Here is a 16,656-nt window from a genome sequence, read left to right on the forward strand (position 1 = left end):
TTCATGAAATCAGAAAGATATCCAAACTTCAGGGAAACACTATTGATGAACCAGCACCTTTACTGAGCAGGTAAATAAAAACCGTGAATGGTGACAGGCTCCTTTCAGAAACTAATGTATTTCTGGAGTTTTCAGTGATCTCCAAGATACATTCGAATCTCCAAGTTGACAACGGGTATATATCAACATCCACAGTATGGCTGCATTCTGTAGATCAAGGGACTATATATAAAGGAAGCAGTGGTAAAAAGAATTGCTTTAAAAATCACAAATACATGTAGATTTCCTACTTCTCCCCTTTTTAAATGTGGATTTTCCACACAAGTTTGGAGATACTTGTAGTGTATTAGATCTACAGACTGACTTGTGTCCCTTACTTCTGGCTGATTAACATAGCTTTGATTAATTCACTTTTAAAAGATATTTTTCTACGTAAATGCTTATTTGGTTAACTGTCGTCTGTTTTGCAGTTAGAACAGGAGAAAGCAGCTGAAAGTATCATCTCACTAGTCAAGTATGACCCACTTAAAAAGACTGAGCACTACTGTAAGACAGTTCTCATTTTTAGGTCACAGGCCTGTTTGGGCATTTAAGTAAATGGCTGCCCTGGTCACTGAAGAAGCAGTTCTGATTCTGCAGTTCTAGATCAAAGAGCTTAACTAGTAATCTTGTTTCACACTTTAAGGTAATATTCTAGTGTGAGACTTCAAGCAACTTAATACCAATTTGCTGCAAAGAGAACTTGCCTTTACTAGCAGGCAACAAAGGGGAAAAAAAGGAGAAAAAAAATAGGTGGGATTGAAATTTCAGTATTAGAGACACGCTGCCCAGACACTTGAAGGCAGGAAACTGCATTATAGAATCCTACATATATCCCTTTGTTCAGGTATTATTTTTTCTATTTTTAACAACTCAGGACAGTCAGAGAATGTGTTTGGAAGAAATTGTAATAAATAACAGTAATAAACAAAGGAAAGAGGATTAGACATGTTGTGTAAGTAACAGATGAATGTCTCAAGTTTATGCTGAGACACATGCAGAATCAATTTACTTACTGGTTATCAGAATCACTTCCTTTGCGCTTCCTTGGAATCTCAGCCACAGAAGCATTGAAAGAAGTGGTGGTAGCAGGCTTAGTTACTGGATTCATGAGGCTGGGGACTCCAGAAGCAATGCACGAGTTTCCATCTATTGAGAAATTATCTGTGGATAAGGAAAAAAAAAAAAGCTCACTGTCCGGTTAGAGCTGTACCATCATCTATGCATGGATTTTCATTTGGGAAAAAAGACCCCAACAGTCTGTGAGTGGCTTCTATGCCTCTCACACAAAAAACATAAAGGTTGCACTGCTACCACCTAAGCACAGAGAAAAGTATGTTGTCTTCCCACAGTCCTGTAATGATCTCATCAACCCAATCAGCACACCAATGCAATATAAAATACACCTATTCTTCTCCTCATGCCATCTTGGCAGACTACACTTAAATCCCCCAGTACCTCAAACATCCTGCTGCAAAAACACAAGATGTGGCATTAGAAGATCAAAATACTGCAACTAAAAGTAAATTAAATTTATAGAGTGAACTGTGGCTTTTAAACAGGCCGGATATCTGAAAAATGAAAGTTTACCATAACAATGTTTCTGACAAAATCTATAATTACACATAATGTTAGTCAAGCAAATAAGAAGAGTCTTGAAAGCTTGACAAGTTCTGCCTCAAAGTTCCCTTCACAATTCTCCTCTCAATGAAAACTGCTTTGTTTCTGGGAGGGACAGAAGTCACAAGCAAAAATAATGCTAGCGACCTACTGAGAAAGGAGAAGAATCTCAAAGAATCTAAGCACTATTACACTCTTTCCTTACATCACTACAAAGTTATCACAAAGAATCACCCAGCTGATGTCTAGGTAAAGAGTCAGAATGAACTCTGTTTCAGCAAACATAGGCACTCCTTTAGGCTTCATGTGCTAGTGAGGCAAGAATCCTACATGATACATCTAGAAACAATAAAGAATTAACTCCATGAAGGGACAGATGAGGGATTGAGAGCGGTTATTTAAGGAAGTGAGCATCTCTTACTTTTAGCAGGAGGCAAAAACCAAGATGAGTTCTTCCAAAATCTAGCAGGAAAAAAATCTGGGTATTTTATTGTAAGCTTTTTTTTTTTTTTTTTTAAGCATTTGTGCTGTCTGTAAATGATAGGTAAATATGTGCAAAAAAAGTGATATACAGTGTGTGGTTTTTTCCTCTTCAGTGTAAATACATCTTACACTGGAAAAATTTTCTAGGTTCTCATTTTCCATTGGAATATGACTCTGGAGAGTTAAATGAAAATAGGCTAATACTTGAACAGCTTGCCTGGTCTTCCACTAATCCTCTCTCTACCTAGTCAGACCACATAGAGTCAGCCCCTGTTTTATTTTAGAAAGCTTTTTAACTCGTGAAGTCACGCAGAAAGTTTCATAAAGAGAGGTGGAAACTCAAGAATCAATAAATACTTGACAAGTAAGTAACAGCCTTTGATCATCTGCAACAAAGTTTGTTTACTTCAAATACACAACATATTCAAGTCAGGGATATTAAAAATATATTACACCATAAATACTACAAGGGCACAAATGGCAGATGCTTGAAATATTTTTATGACTAATCAGCACTTCATAATAGTCTCATTTTATATTTATACTATAAATTTGTGCAGTTATAAAACAAACACCATCCTACCCCCCCCCAAAAAAAAAAAAAAAAAAATCCAAAGGAACTCTTTATTTATAAAGAATAGTTTTAATTCACTTAGGTCATAGCAGCCTATAATTACTAGATTAAGTTATCGAAGTATAATCATACTTCATGAATATTCATGAAAGAGTACTTACTAAACAGAAACCTGCATGTATCAAAGACAGGAATGCCTTCAGCACAACAGATCCTTTAGTCCTGGAACAAAGCAGGACAGAACAGACCCACTGACCTAAATACTCCTTTGCACACAGATGGCCAGCCTGCTTTCTAAACCACTTCCCTTTAAAGAAACAACATGAAATGCAGCATTTAGAGCTTTTCCAACTTATCCTTCATATTATCAAAATAATTACTGCTTTTTTCCTCACACCCAAGCAACAAATTCTGAATACTACACTTCTCTACATTTCCTAATAACTCTCTTAACTGAAACACAAAAAATGTTTCGATTATCAGCAATGACGATCTGTTAAGAACTTCTCCACTAAAACGTTTAGGTGATAAATTGAATCCTATCACTGTGACAAACTAGACGCCATGTTAAATGCCATCTAGCTAAATGCTAGTAAATAGCTGGTTGATCTTAGACAAGATATAAGGTTAAGAATCTGTGCTGATCCCCAACATGCACAGCAGGTAGCATATATTCTTTATATACATTCTTTAAGATACTCAATAGAAACCCCAAACAAGTAGAGAAATAAATTTAAAGCTTCAGATCAAACATAGTAGAAGAGTAATTATTTGGAATTTAACAGACGAGCAAATCTTTTCAATACCTACTACTCATTGAACAAGAAGCAGACAGAAATAGTTCATAAAGCTAAGTCAGCATTGAGAAGTCAGTAAGAGCTCTTTAAAATAATCTCTTAGGGCTCTATAATAGCTATCATTATGATACTAGGTGATTCCAAGGTGCTTACTCTCTCCCTGAAGAGTGTCTTAACCTCATGCATTCTGATGAAAGATTTCTTTACTTCTCTGGTTATACCACTTTGGGAGAGCTGGATAAAGGATTTAAAAATCTTTGGGTTCTCAAAGAAAATGAGCTTGAATGCACCCCAATAACCAGGGTGTGCCTCTATGATGGGAAATATCTGGATTCTTACCTTTCTTTTGCGCTCCTGGCTGACTTTCTTATAGTATCAATTTGTGTCAACATTTTCATATGGTTAACATCAAAATCAAACACCCCTAAGAACATATGAAGCAAAACTAAATGTTTTCCGATTTCATAGCAGCCTTGCTTCATGAAAAACAATATCCAGGAAGACCATTCTTTATTACAAGTTTGTTTTCCTGGAAAACCAAAATCAGTCAATTTTTAAACTACCAGAAATAGTTTAATTCAACTAGAGATATTTTGTTTTACCACTGTGAAGGCCATTAGTTACACTAGTCTGGTTTGCAAGACAAAATTCCAACTGAGAAATTACACTTTAAAAACATGTTATTACTGTTCATCTCAAAGTTTTGCCAATGCCCTAGCACTGAATTGTAATCTTTGAATTGTAACAAGAATTGAATTGTAATGGTAAGTGAATAGTTCCTCAAATACATATGTCTATTTATGATGTTTGGCTCTCAGCATGAAGCATATATGCTTATCTATATTAAAAATGAAAATTTTAAAAGCATATTATGCACATCAGGACAGATCTCTGAAGCAAAGCAAAGACCACCCAAATATTACAAATGCGCCATATGAAAAATAGCTCATCCCCAGTAAATGTATTGGAAACAAAAACCTAGTATTTCAACTCTAACTTTATTGTATTTCATAATCAGGCAAACAAAGTGTTTAAGGAATGGTCATCAACATGTACAGTTCTCATCCACATACAAGAGCATACCCTACTGAATACAGCCTCCCTTGTGTTTTTCTACCAGAAAAAAACAACCAACAAACCCAGAGTCCCCAAGGGTGTTGGCAAGGTAGTGAAAAACTGCAAATGAGCCACATGAAACTACTGTTCAGGTGTGGGATATGAAGTAAAGACACACAAAATCAACTGTATTTCTGTGCTCAGCAAAGGTTCTATGTAAGTCACATGCAGTGCATTAAGAAACAAGGTTTGGGAGACTCTAAGTTTTTCCAATTACTGACAATAATATTTTCTAAACGCATTCCTGAGCTGTTTTCTCCACTAACAGCTTTAAGGTTTTCAGTTCCTAAACAACATGATCTATTAGAAAAGGCTTGTGGCCAAACTCCACCAACCATAAAAGGTGAGATTCATTTGAACAAATAAAGATGTCCACAAATGAACAAGGCATTCTAGTCCCTCTTGGAGGGTAGAACACATTTCTAGGGTGATTCATCTCTACCTAAAATAGATTCCTACAGTTGGCTAGATGAAATACAACATTTCTAGGGTGATTCATCTCAATCTAAAATAGATTTCTACAGTTGGTTAGATGAAATACAGTCCAAGAGTGTTCAGTAATTATACAAAGACCAAAGTAACTAGCTCAGACTTGGATATCTACTCTGTGGACATCTAAAGATAAACGAGATGAATCCCACCCAAGGTAGCTACTGAACTATCATGCAATTCTTAAAATATAACAGCCACAGACAGCACCTGTTTGTGTCACATGCAACCAGTTTAAGCCCAAGACAGTCTTTAAAATGATTGCCTAAATTATGCTGTACAACCTCATGACCCACTCACCTCCCCATGAGAGGTTAGCTTTTCTGGTTAGTTTACTCTTCATAGGCTTTCCTAAAATACTACTTCAGACTTTTTAGAATCATCAAAAGGAAATCATAAAAGATACTCATAAGCACTCCAAAAATCAGCAGAAAAATACAAGTCATGTAGGTATTAATGAATTTAATAAAAAGGCTGTCAGTCAGCCCCATTTAGCCAGTTTATAAAAAGAACATCTAAATCCATCTATCAGGATCTTACAGTAAAATATGTCTGAAATAAAATGTCAATGAATAAGTGCATTTATAAACCTTACGGGTGGCACTCTTCATAGTCTGTGAATAAATGTACACACCAGACTCGGAGAAATGTCGCAGCTCTGCAGCTGCTTAAGTTAACAATGTGGTAACACTGGCACAACCTTTCTAAGAATAAGAAGGCACTTTCAATCCAGCTTCCTATTTTGAAACACTTTCTGGCAGAAGTAGAAGAAAGAAGCTGCTTTGAATTGAAATTTTTAAGACCACAGATGCCACAGACTATTAAAATGTGTATTTTCTAAATGTATATTCCTGGCATGCACAAAAAACTTTAGCTAGAAATTCAAGCTTTGACAAGTTTAAAGAAGTCAAAACTATGTTAGAAGTGACTGTAGTTAAAGCGGCACATAAGGGTTCTTTAGTCTCACTAGATGAGTTATTAAAATCACAATCTACTCACCCAAGCCAATGGGGTATGTCTGCAGTAGTAGATACAATAGCGTAACAGCAATAGGTCAGTAGAGAGAAGCAGCTGGTTCAGAAGACCGTTTCTAATTTGTAAGTAGTTCAGGGAGCTTACACTAAATCACATTCAGTCTGGTTCACTGGGCCAAAAATCCTTACAATGCATGTGTTTTAAAGCTGTCTGAGAACAAACCACTGGTTCAGTCCCTTATGTTTGGAGTTGGAGTATGTTTGGTATGTGCCTGGAGTGGCCCTAACCTTGCTACAACAAGATTCTAGTTCAGTTTCTTCTGAAAGGAGTCCACTTCATTTATACCAAAACTGCTGTTCAAACCAAACCCATAAGCAGGAAGTGGGGAGGATGGGATTCAGTTCAAACCAGTGCTATTGCTCTGAACCAAAACACTGATGTGCACACAGCCTCTGAGTACTTACTTGATTTCAGGGTCTCAGTCTAAAGTCCTTGGGAGCACAGAGTCATACAAAGCAGCAGATATATATATACATATACATGCACACAAATCTAGGCACAGAAGCAACCTACATTTCCTAAACTGAGGTACTACTCGAGATGCCAAGTTGGATTCCTTAAGTTTTGTCAAATTGACATTTGGGGTTTTTTAAGGCATAAGATAACTCTGTAATTGCTTAGGTAATCAGAGACATCTATCTTTACATTCAGCACAGAGGATAGCTAGTGAGTAAAATAGTTTCAAATAATTACATGTCATGTAAATTTCTTTATTTTAAATATGGAGGGTTTTTTCCTAAAATTACTTTAATACATTCTTACTGCAGATTTTCACGAGAGAATGGGAAAACTATACTTATATCCTACATACATACAGGACCGTATGAGGAAGGAAGTTACAAGTGCTGTGATATGCATCAGTTTACAGGTCCTGCAGATCTGAGCACTTATAAAACAAAGAACCATATCTTCTAAACAGGGATGAGAGTTGCGTTAAATTTTCTTTTTATTGATTGACTTTACAGCTTTAAAATAGGCCATGAAAACCATCTTCAGACTAGTTACAGCAAGCAGCATCCATCTCATAGCCCACAGTATATCTCATTGGAAGTAAGGGCAACAATTTTCATTGGAGTCCTGAAAACAGCATGAACGTACCGCCTAAAACATTTCGGGTTCCTCCCATCCCCCATTTTATAAGCATGCGTAATGCAGGAGCAAGATACAGAGATTTCAGTAATGAAGGCATCTTATCAACAACACTATACACAGAATAAACTCTTATAGGTTAATTTAAGAACATTGGATTTGTTTTTAATATCACAAAACGATGAAAGGAAAATTACAATATCCTGAATTACAGACATTTAAATCAAACATTAATATGGGCAACTGATTACTTTCTACATCTATTTTTTACTTATTTACACCACTCAGAAGAGTGGTCAAGAATCACAACCTACCAATTAAATAACACATTTACTTAACAGATTTCAAACACCAAGTATTTGACCAAGCCTATTAGTGTATTAAAAAGATGACTGTAACCTGCTAATGAAAAGATAGTACACAAGCCCTTGAAAGCCTACCCTGCTTTCCTAGTCACTTTCAGGCTCAAACCAGGTCACTGATAGAAATCAAGAGTCTCATATATCCTAGCTCATTACTGCAAAAAAACCCCAACAACCCCACCTCTCTCTAATCATATACAGCTAAAGGAATGGAGGTAGCTGTTTTCTTATAACTTTTTGATTCATATTATTGTGAAATGCTGATTCCCATCACATCAGCTGCAGAACTTCCATGGGTTTAGCTGGCTCTGGAGTTCAGAACAATCCACTTCCCACTATCACCCACCAAACTATTTCTTCTCGCAATGAATTTGATTCTTTGTTGATGTGAACTGTCCAGTTTACAGTTTGCTTTTTATAATGTGCAAGTATACCAACAATAATGGGGACATTCAAGTGAAAAAAAACCTGTTAAGCAGCTAACCCTAGCATGCACCTATTCCACAAAAATTAAGATACTTTTATCTTAAAACCAGGAAAAAAAATCCTGTCTCTTCAAAATCTGTTAGAACAGCTATAAACATGGGTAACAAAAGAAACCGGGGATAAGGGTTTCTTTCACAATCAAACATGAAAACCTATTGGTCATTGCTTTCCCAAATGTATTTGTAAATGGAAATGTCTGCATATTTGGAGTTTTCTTTATTCTGATTATTTCCTTTCCTCACAATACGTGCATGATATAGAAACAATAAATCCTTATTCTAAGCACAATTTAACAGATTGCAAAAACTCTACCAAAAAAACCCACTTTGTTTTCAAACACTAGATTATTTGCTACAAAATCATACCAGTATTTATACAAGCAGCAGAGACAGAATAATGCCAATCATTCTAGACAACCAAGCTCCCCATATATATTAAAACACATATAACCCAACAGACGTTTAGAAAACAACAACTATTAAAAACCTGTAAGAATTGGTGCTAACAAACAGAACTGCAATGATGACTTGGGAGAGGTCTGCTCACTTCTGCTTCCCAAAACCCCGTGCAAAACACTTATTTCTCCTCGGAAAGGGAAAGCAACATACTCGTTTCAAAGCAGGAGGCGCACGAACAGCTGCCGGTGGTTTACAACTAGCCTTGTTTTAGTAGCAGAAACTTATGATTAAGAACAAGGAAGGAACATCAAACCCTGGTCACCATACAAGCGTGGGCATGCACACACACAAAAAGTCAAAATCATGATACCTAAACTACTAAATTATGTTACCTAGCCTATTAGGAACACATAAACCGGCTAAGCAGATACCAGAATCAGTGAACTACATACTAAGTTACAAAAGCCATGACATTTTTAGTCCACACCACTTCAGTATGGTGACACACCTGTAACAAACGGAAGCACAGAGTGAACATTATACTCGGGATTTCTCTGTGAGTGCACAACATAACGCCTTGTAACATCCACCCCTGGCACCTTTACTGAACTTCACCGGCAGAAAGGAGTTTGCAGCGTCCAGGTTATACTTTGAGCCAGCGGGCGTGCAGGCAACAGCGCGAATTAAAACAAAAATCACCACAAACCCTCACCACCACACAGCGATACTGGGAACCTGACCAGACCGACGTGGCGCCACGGCAAGGCTCTACCCCCTGCCCTGCATCCCGGCCACCCGCAGCCACGGAGGGCTCGCTTGTGCCACATCACGGAGGCAGGCAGAGGGACAGGCGGGCGCTCCCCACCCCACCGCGTACCGTACGCGCCCACGGCCGCCCCACACACAGCACAACAGCCGCTACAGCGGGGCAGGGGCCACCCAGCAACCGCCACCGCCCCCCCGCCCCACCTTCAGGGCCCCGCCGCTCCTCCTTGGCCCCCTCGGCGCTTCCCGTTCCTGCCTCGGCCATGGCGGGCGGCCCGTGCCACCGCTCCACAGCGCCCCCGGACCCGGCGGCATGCAGGAGGTGAGGTGAGCTGAGGTGAGCAGCAGCAGCAGCCGGTCCCGCCGGCCCGGGGGAGGGCTCACCGGCGCCCCGCCAGCCTCCCCCCGCCCTGGCGCCGCCTCAGCAGCGCCGCCATCTTCTCGCGACATTTCGGGCCTTCCCGGGGAACCGCGCCTCGGGCGGGCGGGCAGGCAGTGTTCTCTCGTGTTGCGGGGAGCTGGGCTGGGTGGATGCGGGGAGGGGGCGGGGGCCCGCGGGGAGAGTTGCGGTAGTCGGACAAGCCACCCTACCCCACCGCAGCCGTGTTGAATGTATCGTGGAGGTGGCCCCGCTCCCTCCTGGTGTATTGCAGAGCCGGGGTAGGCGTGAGCCGCTTTGACCTTTGTCGTGTGGGGGAAACACCTTCCAGCAGCCTTCCAGAACGTGAAGAAGGCCTATAAGAAATGTGGAGAGGGACTTCTAAAAGGAAGTAGTGATAGGACAAGGGGAATGGCTTTAAACTTCTAGTTTAAAGAAGGCAGTGGATTTAGACTAGATTTGAGGAAGAAGCTTTGCACAATGAGGGTGGTGAGGTGCTGGCACAGGCTGCCCAGAGAAGCTGTGGCTGCCCCATCCCTGGCAGTGTTCAAGGCCAGGCTGGATGGGGCTTTGAGCAACCTGCTCTAGTGTGAGGTGTCCCTGCCCGTGGGAGGGGGTTGGAACTAGATGAGCTTTAAGGTCTCTTCCAACCCAAACTGTTCTATGGTTCTATGAAAATACCAAAATTGCTTTGTACCTGTGTACCTGGTAATGTTTTCAGGGTGCTGCATGGAGGACGCCTTGTCTGAGGAAGAATCAGGATCATAGAATAATTCTGATTGAGAAAGACTTCTGTGGGTCATCTGGTCCAGTGTGTGGTTAGAGCAGGACAGAGAACAGCCACAGTAAAAAGCACAAAAAAAGGAGTTAACTCTTAGTACTATATTAAATTGTGTTAGTAGACCTGGGTTACACTAGATGCTCATGTTGTAGCTATGTTCTTTCCTAATACCAGGAGTACACTTTTGAAGTGAATCTACCCATCACCCTCACTGTGCTTTGGTTCACATCTTGGAATAGTCTTGGTGTGTGCAAAGTGTGTTCATTTGTTACGCACAAAGATCCGAAGATGCACTTGCAAGAGCATAACATACTGCAGCTCTTAATGGGCAATCACTCCAGTAGACCCCACTAGAGCTAGTCTGAAATGAAACAGTGCCTACAAACAGTGTGGGCATCAGGACCTCAGCAACGCCCGTTCCATTTGACAGAACCTCTCTTACTGTCCTGCCCTGCTTGTGAATGTTTGATACAGGCTGTGCTTGCTCAGTTCCAGTTGTTGGTGTGGCAGAACAGGCTATTGCCTGGACTTACACGTCCCTGCCCGTGCCATCTTCATGGGTGCACGTGTGCCTGCTTCTAGCTGGTGAGCTCCGGTATGAAGGAACTTCGCATGTACAGTGCAGCTGGTATCGCTTACCAGTAAGCCTGGATCGAGATGATTTGTGATGTGTGTAAAGGAAGCTACTTTTGCAGGTGTACTGTTTAGTGGGCTTTCAGAGTGTCTGTTATTAGTAGTATTTTGGAAATGACAAAGGTAGGTACAAGTATATTAACATTCTTTAATATCTAAGGTGTTAAAATTTACGTGAGCTGCTGATACATGCAGCCCTGAACTCCATTTGTGCCACCTTTTATACTCTGTGAAGTTCCCAACACAGTTCACATTTGACTTGGAAGCACGCTGTCAATATGGAAGTGGGCAGCTCAATATGTTGCCCATCATTAAGCCCAAGGATTACACTAGGCATGTGGAAGCACTGAATGGATAAACGGCTCTAATGGAATATGCTTACCTGGGCAGGGAATTGTGGGTTCCAGCTGGAGATGTTGCTGAACAAATGAACTATGACAGTCTCAATGCCCATTTTTTTCATAAGGTGCTTTTTTTCTCTTGCAAACCCAACTTTTCATCTCAGACTTTTAGCTTCTATGTGATCACATAGTTACTATTGCAGTGATACCTGTGTTCCACCAGGCTGGGTTCAGCTGATCATACAGAACGTGTGTTGGACAAAAGCAATTACAAACCAATTCTGTCTTAAATGAATTAAAAAGCAGTAAGAAAAGCTGAAAACCAGGAGCTAGGGTTGCCATCTTTGAGAAAATCATTATCATTAATGCACATTTTTTTATTCATGTACTACAACCGATACTGGAAAATACTTCCAACAATTTGTTCCTAGGAAGCTTAAACGTCATATTTGGCCCTGCCAAAATACTCTTTTTGCCCCAGTTTTGAAGCTAGGAGCTCTCTCCTCCAGGTTTGCATCACCAGTGGACACCCAAAGGTTAAGGAGATTTCAGAAGAGTGAGTCAGCATTTCAGAGGCTCAGTAACTGCAGCAAGTTGAAGATGGCCATTGTTATAAAGCTCAATGAGGTAAAGATTTAACTAGTTCCAGAAAACTGTTTGAACAAACTTAACAGCTTAACAGCCATTAAATACAAACTCTCTCCCTACGAGGACATTCAGTGAGGACATTTAAAATGCCTCCTTTTATTCTTTTTTTTTAACTGACTTACTGGAAACAGAGCTAATGTACTTTATTCATATTCTATTGATTATTTTTTGGTGCAGCAATAGAAGTACTTGTAATTCAATGCAGGAATTTTTGGCACTTTATGGTATGTCTAGATCAGAAAATCAGAGCAATCTCTTAGCAGTATTTCTGCCTGTCGTGTTTCTTCTGGGCATTCCTTATGTGATCTCATGGTCAGTGTCACATCTCCTTGGCACTTAGGGAGTTCTTATAAACATGATGTGCTCCCAATCATTAACAGAGATTTTAGACATCATTAATTGTACTTGTTTCGTATTCAAAGGTGATGATTGGCCTCTTCGTTGAACATCTCATACATCTCATATATGGAGTAACTGGTCTTTATAACACATAGTTAGCCTTGAGTCTTGGCAGAGTAGGATCCCAGTTTATGTAAGGCACCGACTTTGAGTAGGCCACACTTGATATTTTTGCCCCATTTTTAGGTGAGCACTTTCTCTCGAGGAGCTTTTAGCTATAAATTAGAGAACAGAATGCTTTATGTAAGCCTCTTTTTTCCAAACAACTTATACAACAACTTGCTAAAGGGCTAAAAATAACAATCAAACCTCAGAGCAGTTAAATAATAGCCTGAGACTGAGCAGTTAAAGAAAGGTGTCTGTATTATTACTCCTTTTTCTTTTCAGTAAATGATTAATGACATCCAAAGCATAGCATGTCTTAGCTGTTGCAAAGGACGTGAAGAGCATGCAGTCAGCCTTTCTCTGAGATAGATACCATCTTGAAGAGGATGCAGATTGCTTTGTGTATTTGCTGGGGCCAAGCTAGCTGCATGCATGCCACACTTAAGAGACCTATTTCATAAGCTGAAAGTGACTGGACAAAAGCAATCTCCTCTGAGAGAGCACGGAGAGTCGCTCTGTGTAATTAGTGACTTGCATTGCTTCACTTTAAAAACGTACTTGGGTGACTGCTTAGAGCGAGCTAACTAACTTTCTCTATTGAAACTTTGTAGCAGTAAACCAAAGTTACTCAGCATACCTGTAAATAAAAACACTGTTTTTTCACAGTCTTCTCTTCCAGAACACAAGCGTGTGTGGTTTTCCCCCAACCATGGTATTACATGGCTCAAAGTAATGTAAAGAACAATGCCTGTGTCCTGAATCAAGTGTGTTTTTATAGAGTACACCTGAACCAGCTAGCTAGTTTGAAGAATGAATACAATAAAAACCCTCATGACCAATTTATTTTGAGGTTTTCTAACCAAGTTAAAACAAGTCGAAAAGATCAGCATTTTCCAAAGTGCCTACTTTATTTTGAAGTCCTGGCTGGTGAAGTTTGTGCCCACAAAGTAATTCGCTTGCTTGTAAATCTCTTACCTAGAAGTCTCTCAATTTGATGGTGCCACTTTTGATTTAAAACCAAAATAATACTCAGTTTTTAAATAGCCTTTTCATTCCTGGCAGAAACTGGTATTTTCTGAATGCATGACAGGAGCCTAATGTCTGATGTGTCTGAAAAACAGTACTGCTGCTACAGATCTCTACACAAAGATAAATAAAGCTGCTTAGGGGGACTGTTGAAACAAAAAGCAATGGAATTGTGCCATGGTGCACAAGTGGCCGCCCCCAAGCTGAGTCCTACCTCTCTAGGCTCAGCAAGATCCCACCCAGTACCTTTTCTGCTGTGGCCAAAGCAGAACAAAACCAGCTGTGAGGGCAGCGCATCTCCAAGGACAAAACATCTTCTCTTGGGTTTGCGCGCAACCAATCTGTGAACCTCCAAGCTGCAATGGTCTCACCCACCTTGCCTGCAAAGGTCCTGCCGGTGCCTTACATGACTGTCTGAAAGCCTTCTGCTTGGTTAAAGCAGGCTTGTTTGTTAGATTTTCGAGTGTTGGCAGCCTCATATTACACAGCTGGCATAGGAACAATACGAAGATACAGACATGTGAACCACCTGCAGTCAGTCTGTGCCACTGAGTTGAGGCAGACTTAAAAGGGAAACCCAACAGCTGTCACACAGAGCAGGCCCATAAGTATGTCTAATGTCACTCAGCAGAGCTGTGCTCATTGAACGCATTACATTTGTAGTTCGCTACCTGAGAACTTCACAAACCAAGAACTCACACCGATCCCTCTGCTTCCTAGAATATGCAAACGCCATACTGGGGCCCAGTTATGGACTATGCTATTTCAGAAAAAGGCATTAAATTGCACATTTTGCAGAGTTTTTTTGAGGCATTAGTTTCATTTTGTTTATAAAAATATAGGTAATATTTTCTTCTTTAATAGCAGAGGTACCACGCAAATTTCTCACCATTGTAATGTGAAGCCACAAGGGGTCCTCTTCACGTACTGCCTTTCAACTGCCTGAATTGTGTAGATTGTAAAATCTCCTTGTCTTGTTTGTAAAGAATGCAGCATCAGCATCAGCAAACAGCTTGCTTTTGAGACTACCCTTGTTCACTGCTTTCTTTGGACTCTAGATAGGGATCTCCTGCTGACATTAGTGGGAGCTGGACAAGACCTTGAAGGCAGGCTGCTGGATTAAAAATCTTGAGATGCATGTCTGGTTTACCAATGATTCGCTCTGTCATGATGAAAAAGTCACTCAAGTTCTTATCTGACTCTTCGTTATTGTTAAATAGATACATTGAAGTCAGAAGCAGACTTTGTAGAGAAATAAAGTGTCCAAGAGCAGGAGAGCTACTGTGTTTTTTGAGTAAATACTAACACTAGAGACACATATCTTCACATCACTGCTCCCACTTCGAGTCTCAAAGTTTTGTGGATGGCTGCATGTGCACGGACATGGCCAGGGGGATTGTCTTGGCATCTGCTTCCTGTTGGAGCTCTATTACCTTTATATTGGATTTAGATTTGACATTAGGAAGATTTAGGTAGATTTAGATTAGACATTAGGAAGAAGTTCTTCCCTGTGAGGGTGTTGAGGCACTGGCACAGGGTGCCCAAGGAAGTTGTGGCTGCCCCATCCCTGGCAGTGTTCAAGGCCAGGCTGGACGGGGCTTTGAGCAGCCTGCTCTAGTGGAAAGTGTTCCTGCCTGTGGCAGGGGATTGGAACAAGATGACCTTTAAGGCCCCTTCCAACCCGAACCAGTCTATGATTCTATGATTCCAGCCTGTACATCCAGACCGAGAGGCAGATTCTGCCTACATCCTTGGAATGAAACAAGGAGTTACGTAGGCTTGGTGTGTACATAACACTTGCTATCTGTAGGTGCCGTCTTTTGTTCAAAACATGGAGCAGGGATTGTGGTTATGCTTTTACACAGCAGCTTCAAGGTCACAGCATGTACTCTGTGTGTACATGTACACAGATGAGCTGCCCTCTCAACATCATTTAGTTTCGTGGGCAGGAAATGTAGAGTCAGGGGCAAAGATTTTGTCTTTGGAGCGGGGAGGATGGGCAGAGAGCCCCGGGGGAAAGGAGCTGCTACCAATTGAAGGTGGACTGCACAGGGACAGCACGTATAGAGCGCATGTATTCCCAGAGGAGAGAGAAGCAGCAGCAGATGGTGACTCACTAGAAACGGATTAAAGCAGCTGCTACGGAAACAAGATGTGGCATCAAGGGTCAGTTCAAATCAGAAACAAACCGTTCCTAGCAGAGCTCTGACTTGATTGGGAAATGAGAAGCCTGGGTTAATTTCCCTGCTCAGCATGAGGAGGTTCAAGCCTACATGCCCCATTTCCCCAGAGAACAGTAACCTCCACGCTATCACGTAACCTGGAGGGGGGGTGGTGGGAGGAGTAGGAGGCAGCAAGATGAAACTCTGCAAGTGTGAAGATTCGTTTCCCCTCACACTGACTGTAGAAGTGCTCCTGGGTGAAAAAGTGCACAAATCCCACTGCCATTACTATTGATGGAGAATAAGTTCAGTGTATTATATATACACATTAACTTGCCCTTCAACTGTCCTAACAAGTTCATGTACCTGGTTTCTTTCAGGTGGCAGCTTTTAGGCAGCATGGCATTCTGTGCGGCAGAGCCTGAACCCGGCTTGGCTGAGAGGCTACAGTCTGCTGGTACCCGCATTTAAAACCTGCTTTCCTCTTTGAAATTCAGCTGTGGGATAGGCATTTTACAATCTCTGTGGTACTTCAAATTTTCATGCATGATAAATAAAATTACCTTAAAGGTTAAGCACTTGCTGAACTGCAAATATATCCTTGCCTGGTCTGGTGCTGGGAACCACTATTGTCATCACTACCGACAGCAAGAGAGACTGTTCTGAATACTCCTCCCTTCTCTTTCCATAGGAAGAGTCTCAGAAAAGATCTTTTATTGTCTAGAGCACAACTGTTTTGCTTATGTGTAAGGTACACTTTGTAAAAGAATAAAGAAATGAAATACAGTAGGGTTTATACGGCATGTTTTATAAACACTAAACTACGTAGTATTTAAAAGTGCTTGATTTAAAAACAGGAAACGTTTCTCCACATGCTGAAGGCATAGCCTTTATATTTGCCATCAAAGTGCTGTATTTTTGAGGAATAC

General features: G+C 40.7%; 1 protein-coding gene and 1 long non-coding RNA gene across 6 annotated transcripts in view; one reads left to right on the plus strand and one right to left on the minus strand.

Moving 5' to 3' along the window:
- ARNTL2 (aryl hydrocarbon receptor nuclear translocator like 2) overlaps window positions 1–9,695 on the minus strand; it is a 38,990-nt gene extending 29,295 nt beyond the window's left edge. For 2 of the 5 annotated variants that reach the window (XR_003990443.1, XM_030478566.1), the window contains exons 1-2: window positions 9,458–9,695; window positions 1,056–1,203 (exon numbers count right to left, since the gene is read on the minus strand). Coding sequence is in view for 4 of the 5 variants with exons in the window: in XM_030478566.1 (XP_030334426.1) it covers window positions 1,056–1,203; window positions 9,458–9,518 (209 nt within the window). In the remaining variant the exon portion in view is untranslated. Of the gene's footprint in view, window positions 1–1,055; window positions 1,204–2,877; window positions 2,895–8,576; window positions 8,647–8,996; window positions 9,187–9,457 lie in introns of those variants that run through there. The other 3 variants (XM_030478567.1, XM_030478569.1, XM_030478568.1) reach the window with 3 other exon arrangements.
- LOC115604932 lies at window positions 9,156–16,323 on the plus strand. Its single transcript, XR_003990444.1, has 2 exons — window positions 9,156–9,590; window positions 16,108–16,323. It is a non-coding gene; the product is annotated as an uncharacterized LOC115604932 (long non-coding RNA).
- The last annotated feature ends 333 nt before the right edge of the window (window positions 16,324–16,656 follow it).

The sequence above is a fragment of the Strigops habroptila genome, chromosome 3 (assembly GCF_004027225.2).
Source record: "Strigops habroptila isolate Jane chromosome 3, bStrHab1.2.pri, whole genome shotgun sequence".
NCBI classification, from domain to species: Eukaryota; Metazoa; Chordata; class Aves; order Psittaciformes; family Psittacidae; genus Strigops; species Strigops habroptila.